General features: G+C 33.8%; 1 protein-coding gene across 3 annotated transcripts in view; it reads left to right on the plus strand.

Moving 5' to 3' along the window:
- The first annotated feature begins 1,110 nt into the window (after positions 1–1,110).
- The window catches only part of LOC144440212 (uncharacterized), a 29,392-nt gene continuing 21,278 nt past the window's right edge, over positions 1,111–9,224 (plus strand). The window contains exons 1-4 of one of the 3 annotated variants that reach the window (XM_078129516.1): positions 1,111–1,253; positions 3,229–3,378; positions 6,942–7,030; positions 9,007–9,217. In XM_078129516.1, coding sequence (XP_077985642.1) covers positions 1,244–1,253; positions 3,229–3,378; positions 6,942–7,030; positions 9,007–9,217 — 460 coding nt within the window. In that variant the 5' untranslated portion in view covers positions 1,111–1,243. Of the gene's footprint in view, positions 1,254–2,357; positions 2,601–3,228; positions 3,379–6,941; positions 7,031–9,006; positions 9,218–9,224 lie in introns of those variants that run through there. The other 2 variants (XM_078129518.1, XM_078129517.1) reach the window with 2 other exon arrangements.

A 9,224-nucleotide genomic window follows, 5' to 3' on the forward strand; every position in this document is an offset into this window, starting at 1 on the left:
AAATCTTCCAACCCCTCCCCCCCCCCAAGATATCAAATTGTCCACTCTTTAATAAGGTCCTTTTTGGAATCCAGTGGGATCCTTGTTTCATCATCAGACTCCATGTTCATTTCAAGTTCTGGTGATCAAATGGCACCTACATACTGCACTTAAACTGATTCAAGTTTTTTATCAACGAACTCAGTGTAACAGTCATGTATATTTGTTTCTAATTTTGTAACTGCGTCATCGCATGACAGATCGTGAATGCACATACAGTGACATGCTAAAGATATGTATGTTGCATTTTATCAGTATTGTGCCTGGTAAAGTTACTAAATCTGTTATTTTCGATCTTACTTACATTCTAGGGACAAGGATGAAATTCTGCAGGAGGCAAAAAAGATAACTGCAGCTAATCATCCAAATATAGTACGTCTGTATGGACTCTGTATGACAAAGAAATACTATGGTCTGGTAATGGAATATATGCCACATGGTTCATTGTCTTCTGTATTACATCGACCTGGTGTAACTCTACCCTGGCCTCTCAGGATTAAATTTCTGTATGAAACCAGTCTGGGTATGAACTTCCTGCATAACATAGGATCGGTTAAGATGTTACATTTGGATCTGAAACCAGACAATGAGCTACTTGATGAAGATATGCATATCAAGGTAATCACTGCAGTAAAATTTGAACTTAATATATTCAGTGATTTGATAGTCTTTATAAAACTGTTTACTAATATTATTATGGAACCCCAGTAGTGTATAAATACAATCAGTCCAACAATATTTATACATATTTGAATTTACAGCTACCTCGTCTTAAGATGATTTAAATAATGTATCATAAATATATACTTTGTTCAACCCTTTACAGATTATCATTTATTGTACATAATTTTTTAATTATCAACATTTATGGTCATACTCATTTAATTATTATGAATTAATGACACATTACCATGTATTCAAGTAGATAAGAGAAATATGCTTTGATCAAATTGTCTCATCTACGATAAAGAAATGACATCTAGAACACTCTTCAAGGTATAATTAGCATTTAGGCATATCAATAATGATGTATATCGTTTGAACTTTAAGTAACATTTTTTTAAGCTCTCTGACTTTGGAATGTCAGCTTTAAAGAACCTGACAAGTACTATCAAAACCATGGAGGCAGCCAAAGGAGGGACGTACACACATATCCCACCAGAGCATTTAGATGATATGACTATACCAGCCACTGAGAAATTTGATGTATTCAGGTAAATAGATATATGCCATTGAGACATCATTGCTTAAAGGAACAATAGCCTGAAACAAACCCTTTTGTCCCCCAAAGTCAGAGGTGAGAGTTGCTACTACATTGGGTCTAACTTCAAGGTGAAGGCCAAAATTTAATCATGGTGCATGCACATATGTATTCTACTGAGATGCACTGACCAATTTCAACTAAACCTGGCACAAATATCAAAAACAGTAGTCCTCATATCAACATTATTCAGTATCATGAGCTTGGCGAGATGATTCACCATATCATCAAGGTCAAATAGCCAAAAATCTCCAGAGTGCACATGCATAACTCATATGTGCATGTTCACATTTCAACCAAACCTGGCACAAATGTCAGATATAATAGTTTACAAATGCACATCATTTTGTTTCATGTTGACCATCATGATAGTGACTGATTAGCAGCCATGTCACAACAAATTGAGAATATAAATTAATGCATTGAAATGTTGCAGACAATGATTTGTTACAATTGTATAAGTTGCTTTTATTGATTAGAATTCCATTTTATTTTTCCAAATATCACAGCCCAATGCCCAAACCTACCCTTGATTTAATGTATCAACTGTTTGATAGTATATTTCACAAAAGAGAGTAGTCTCGATGCCACATTTCGTGACCATCATCCCTCAGTCTAAATTTGAGCATGTGCAGCGGTGAAGCCACAAGAAGGTCAAATGCTCAGTATCTTACAATATTTAGACTGAGGGACGATAGTCGTGAAGTCTGGCAGCGGGACTAAAAAGAGTTGTTGTTTCTTTAAGTGAAGAATGAAATATCATAGCACCAAGGAAAACACTTCTAAATACCTAATATTTATTATTTAATCTAATACCATATCAACTATTTATTCCACTGCTCTAGTTATTGAGTAAGATTATAGCATTGCAATGTAAAACATAATTTGCCTTAGATTGTAAAATATTGAGATGACATTGTAAATGACACTTGAAATATATAACATCTGTTATTTTGATTCCACTGGTGGAAGCCTTATAATGTATATTAAGTCTAGAATATATCAACAATTATATTTATATACCAAATGTACCTTGTGTTTGTTTACAGTTTTGGTATTGTAATATGGGAAGTGCTGACACGCTCACGACCATATAAAGATAATGTAACATGGTTCAATATTTATAAAGATAATTCTGCTGTAGTATATAACCATGGTGAATGATAAGGTGAAACATACAGTGTTTTTGAGGGGGACAAGTATTAAATATAAGACTTAATATAACATTCAGGACACATTTATAGTATTTGCCAAAAGAACAGAAGTATTTCATGGCTCTGGATTTATAGACTTGTAACATGTAAGTACTCTAGCATAAATGTAGCTCATAAAACCAATTAGACATCTCCATCCTTTAAAAAAACATAATATTTATGGTAATCAGAACTAGTGCATGTCATGCATCATTTGCAAGAATTCATGAATTTCTTGTATCAACATTTCTCTCATTTCTCAAACTGAACTTGAATTTGTAGATCTAAATTTAATATCATTGATACTGTCATCATGTTGTGAATGTCTTTCATATACATGTACACATCCCTAGATGCATCTCCATCAAATTAAAGCTCAATCTACTCTGGATTTTGAATTAAACATTTCTCACCAAAAAGATGAATTTTCATACCTAATTTGCATATCACTGATGTTCTCATCATATTAAACAATTTTACACAATCCTAAGAACGTTCCAACCCAATTTGAGACCAATCTGCCCAGTAGTTTCTGAGTTTGTTTTTTCAGCACAAATGGGATTATTTGACCCAAATCACACATCATTTGCATTGAACATTTCCCAAAATAGACACCTTAAAAATGTCCTCACTAGGTACCACTACACCATGCTTGTAGCACTATTGAACTTTATAAGTTCACTTGCACTAACAAATTAAATGTCTCTAAATAGGTACATATTTTCTTGTCTGTAGGTGTTGTTAACGTGGGATTGTTAATTCATAAAGTGATAGATGGAAGTAGACCAGATATGAAATTAATACCAAAGGATACACCAAAAGAACTCATACAACTTATGGTTGATTGTTGGCACCAAGACCCAAAGAAACGACCTCAGTTTATTGGTAGGTAGTTTTCTGTGCCTATAAAGTTATCAGTTCTTTTCTGCATTTACATTGTACTTACTATTCAACCAAGGATATTAGCATATTACAAATTCATGGTTATAATAAGTATTTAATTATTAAGAAGCTCATACATTGCATTTGGTAATCAAAAGTGAGGTCATTGTATTTATAACTATAGTATTTAAGAATTCAAGAAATGTATGTAAATAAGGCTAGCAACAGGACCATGCCCTTTGCAACAGCCAAATGATCAATTATATTACAAAGATAATGATATGTATTAATAGACAACTGAATAAACATTCAAACAAGCGACCTATCGGTCAGAATAGCTCCGCTGTTTTTTTTTTAATTTAATTTTTTATTTTGGTGACACGTAGAAGTGGTTCAGTTCTTCAGCTCTTCACTATGCACTTTTGTTTTAGCGATGCAATAAAGTGGTTAGTGGTTCATATGATGTCTCACTGTAAAACACATTTTACACAGAAGTTGGTAATGTATTGTACTTTTATACCAGTCACCATTTTATAACAAAAATCTACTGTTATGAAAAATTGCACACAATCTCAGAAAAAAAATGACTGGGAAATGCACACAAGAAAAAGAAAAAAAAGAGGATTTTGAGGTTGGCTATAAATAATTCCATTGTCTTACAGCTTTAACCCTGGGAAATTTTAATGATGAATGAAATAAACTAGGGATCTAAAATAATTTTGAGGCAATTTGAATTTAAATTTTCTAACAAATTTACCAAGTCAACAACATTCAACTTGTACAAGTTGTAGTAGATATATATAGGGAAGAAATGTATTAATCGCCATCTTAGTTTCCGGACGGCGACAATCCCCGCCAAGTACCCGAAAGAGAGTCATTCTGGCAGCCATACGTTACAGTGGTAACACTCGTTCATGTTCTATTACCTTTCATAAAGAAAACACAACGAAATGGTTGAAGTGATCTTTTTTTTTAAATTTCTTTTCATCACAACAACAAAATCTGCGTGATCAAAAGTGTTGTAAACTAAACCAGAAAGAATTATCGGACTGGCTAAACTTCCCGATGAACTGGAGTAAGGTCCAAGTCCAAGTAAGCCTCGATAGTACGTGAGAAAATCGTCTCAAACTAGCGATACAACTTTCAAAATATAACTTGACATGTCTATATTTGTTAGATTTATACAATTCAAGACGCGTTTTCACTCGAAAACAACAATTCTGTGAATAATGACACTCTGAACGCAGCGATTTCTCGGACGATGTTACCACTGTAACGTATGGCTGACAACAACTTGCTTCCGGGTTAGTCCCTCGTGCATCCGGGTACCTGGGGTTGTCGCCGTACGGAAACTAAGAAAAATGGAATTTACAAGAATTTACAGTGTTTCTTGTGACCGGCGCGGCGCCTGTCAGCAGACTCGGCCATTTTTTTTCATCATTCCATTGTATTTAAACCTTGTACATGACATTTCGCAATATTTATAATTCTCAACAAAATACCTCAACATGCCTCACTTCGCTCGTACTCAAAGCAGCCCCTCGCGGTATGATCACTGATGACATGACGAGAGAACCTTTTCATCGGATTTACATCATCGGGGTAAGATACGCAAAACATAATGCAAAGTCTGAAGCCAAATTAAAGTTGTGATTATTTTAATTATTTTTACTTGCCAAATATTTGCATTTTGGAAATGGCAAGACACGTTCATGTCGTTTAACTTTACATGTGAACTGTCGGCCAATAAACAAAATTTGGTTGATTCACAGTCCGCAGTTAGACTGCTCTTGCATAACTTCAACCGCATGCCTTCCTTATGCAAGTTGTCTTAATTCTGGTTCACACTCCAAATTGCACGACAATATAGAATTAATCACAAGTTACATGTTATCTGAAAACATCACATTTTTATAGTGGGTCTGAAGTGAGATTTTAGTGAGTACCAAGAACGTCCTGTGTTGTTACTTGCTGTGGAAAATCGCCCGGTCAAATGAGGTCAGCTTCAGCTTCTGGTCGAATCAGGATAGAGTATGCAAATAAGGACGTTGCGGACTGGCTGAAGTTTACAACCCTGTTTCGAATAAACGCTTGTCACTTCATGCATTTGGGCGCCCAATGCGTAGAATTATGACTATAGCACATATTACATTGCTTGTTTGACGTCAATAGTGTCTTTTGAAAAGTGGCAGTTTACTTAAAGTCTCGTCGACTGATTTCCAATATGGCGTCGGTCATTATGCTCATTAACATATTCATTTTTTTTTCAAATTACAAAAAAAAAATCATAAAAAATAAAAATGAAGATGTGCTGACTTGAAATTAACAAACCTGAGTAAGCTACCCCCTGCGCATCAACACGCCAGATATCAAAGCAATCTAATAAGAGGTTTTCAAGGAGTTGATGAAAATGACATTTTATGAAAAAAAATCATAAAAAATTGAAAATGGCACAGATCAACTTGGCATGAACAAATCTGAATAGCCTCCCCCCAGGGAACATGCACACCAAATATCGAAGAATTCCGACTGTCACTTCCGGAGTAGATAGTAAAAATATAAAAGTTTGACGGACACCTATGATTCACTCTACTCTCTATACCTCAATACCCACCTATACCTAAAGCTACGCTTTCAGCTTTCGCTGACAGCGGAGCTAAAAATGTATGTATGCAAATACTCACAGCAACCGTGACCACACCAATAGGAACAGCCAACCAGTGGTAGCAGGGATTTTTAGACAAGTGAACAAACATTCAAAAAATGTATGCAAATGTACCTAGCAACAAGACCACACCCATAGCAACAGCCAAATGATCACTTATTTCAAAGATAACAACAGGGATTAATTAGCAAATAAACAAAAATTCACAAAAATGCATGCAAAATATTCAATCAATTATACAGTTGTGCTACAATGCCATTGGCGCTATATTTCATACAATCTTATACATCACATTACCACGACTGATGGCAATCTCTGTAAACATCCATTGCAGGACTGAGTCATCTCCGATGACTGCTTGTTTCATTTGAACAAGAGGTAGATTATCTTATTTGAAAAAGAGCTAGATAATTTTATTTGACTTTTTTTTCAACAAAAACTCACCTTTTTAGACCATTTTATTGTAACACATTTGATATATTTTACCTGTATGCATGACAGTATACCTTTGTACTATAATTATCCTAATATCCAGACATTTATAAGTTTTTTTAAAGTGTATTTTTGTTGTCTTTTATGTTTGTTTGTTTTTTCCCTGTCAGTTGTACATCATATTGTGGTTATATTTAATGTAATGTGCTTTTATAAGAAATAACTGATTACGATTATAGCTTAGTATTATTGTTCAAAAATGTAAAAGTTATCATTGGATACTTGGTGTGGAAAGAAAGATAATATTTACTTCTATATTCTTAATGAACTTAGAGATTGACACTGTCTAATTACTGTATATGCAATAGACAAGTTAATTTGTATTGAAGTAAACATGAAAAGTTATTAATGTTTGTCCAATTAAAAAAGAAAATAATAAAGATTTTTATCTTTCATGTATCTTTTATAGATGTTTTATCAAGACTGAAAAGCATCGCTGAGAAGTATAAAAGTGATATGCATACAATCATTGGCAAAGTTGTCAGAGAGTTGGAACAGGTATGTGTTATATCAGAATGTAGTTAGTGACTCACATATATTGCAAATAATATCTAAATTAAATTAAAATAAATGTTTCAAAGCAAGTTATAGCCCACATGCTGTTAGATAATTGGTTACAAAGATTTACATCTGGTATACATTCATAAGGTCAAGATTTTAGATTTTATTCTCTACAAGTACACATACATACGTATGTACTTACATGTATGTACATACACACAATCGTTAGTATGTATGTATGTACAAGTACATGCATACATACGTACGTACGTGCGTATATACGTACATACATACTTACATACATACGCACGTACATACGTACATACATTCATCAAAACATACATGCATTCATACATTTTGTACATATACACACATCAATACATACATACATACATACATACATATACACATATAAACACATATGTAAGTACATACATACATACATACATACATACATACATACATACATATATACATACATACAGTATGCACATACACACATATATATATTTATATTTAGAAATGTTCGGGTTTTCACCTGGCATTTCTCTGTCTCGCCAATTTTTCCTTTGAAAAAGAATATTTATTCGAAACGTCGGATTTAACAGCTATATATACGGACTGGTTTATTAGTTCCTTATGCATTTCTTTCTACACACATATATAGACATACATACATATACATGCATACACATACATCCATACAATTACGCACACACACACACATACATACATACATATACATGCATACACATACATCCATACATGTACGCACACACACACACACACATACATACATACATACATATACATGCATACACATACATCCATACATGTACACACACACACACACACACATACATACATATGCATACACATACATCCATACATGTATGCACACGCACACACACACACACACACACACACACACATATATATACATGCATGCATACTTATAATCTCTATATGGATGGAGGGAGGGAGGGAGTAGATAGATGGATAGATAATTTGATATTCCACTCTGCCAGTCAAGGTCAAAGGTGATCATATGGGGTTAGATTATATTTTGAATTAATCTGCACATTAAAATGTTTGTCAATGATGAGTATTGCAATAATATATTTGTATTTCATACTATAACTATGGTCATAATTCAGTAAAAGTGATATGAAAATAACCAAATGCATTTCTTGTGTATATTACGTTTCTTTTATTACCTGTAATCGTGATTTCAAAGTAATTTAGCCAACAAATAAATACTACAAATGACTTATGGAATAACTGGCTTGTATTTGATAATTGACCCTGAAGATCAAGATCAAATGTAAAGGTTGTATAAAAACTGCACCCAATAATATGGGGGTAGATACTTGATGGGTGTCTTTATGTACTACAGGTTTTGAGTTATGTATTAGATATTGATTTTGACCACATGGTCACCAATTTGTCAAATTTGCACACATCACAAAACAAAGCAATGAGTAAATAACATGTCACCTTTGTGCCGGATTTGCATGAAATTAGTTATGAAGGGGTTACTGTAGCACCATAAGGGCCTGTGTCCATTTGTGGTGATTTTTAAATAGTTAACTTTTAAGTTTTATTGTGAAAGATAACTGGGGTACAAACATGAATTAAAGTTGGTTCAGAAGGGGCTAGTGAAAAGTTTATTGTTTTTGGAATTTTCTAAAATTTACATATTTCACAAAAAAACCCAATGATATTTTCTGATGGGTTGCTGTTTCTTCTCTTATCTCACTAAAAATTGCTCAGGTTAAAGAAAAATAGTGTCAAAAAATTTATTTAATTTTGACTTAGAGTCATAAGGGCCTAGTACTGGAAATACAATTTTTGTTCTTTTTTTCTCAAAATGGAATTTTTGGAGTTTAGGTCCTTATGGCATTAACCCCTTCATATTGGATGTCAGAGTATTAACAGATATTATCACAAGTTTTCAATACTCTGCCTTACAGGGGTCAAGTGATGGCAGAGCCAAGACTGGGATTCAATCGGACACCTTAGATGAAGCTGTCATGACTGTCCAACAAAAACCTATAAGACAACCTGCAGTCAAACCGCAAAAACCAAGAATACAACCTGCAGCAGCCAAGCCCAAAAGGAAAGTAAGAAAAGTGGAAGTACTAAGTGAGGATTTCCTCAAGAAGGTTGCTGTGAGGGATGATGGTAAGCT

Source organism: Glandiceps talaboti, chromosome 9, assembly GCF_964340395.1.
Source record: "Glandiceps talaboti chromosome 9, keGlaTala1.1, whole genome shotgun sequence".
Classification (NCBI taxonomy): domain Eukaryota; kingdom Metazoa; phylum Hemichordata; class Enteropneusta; family Spengelidae; genus Glandiceps; species Glandiceps talaboti.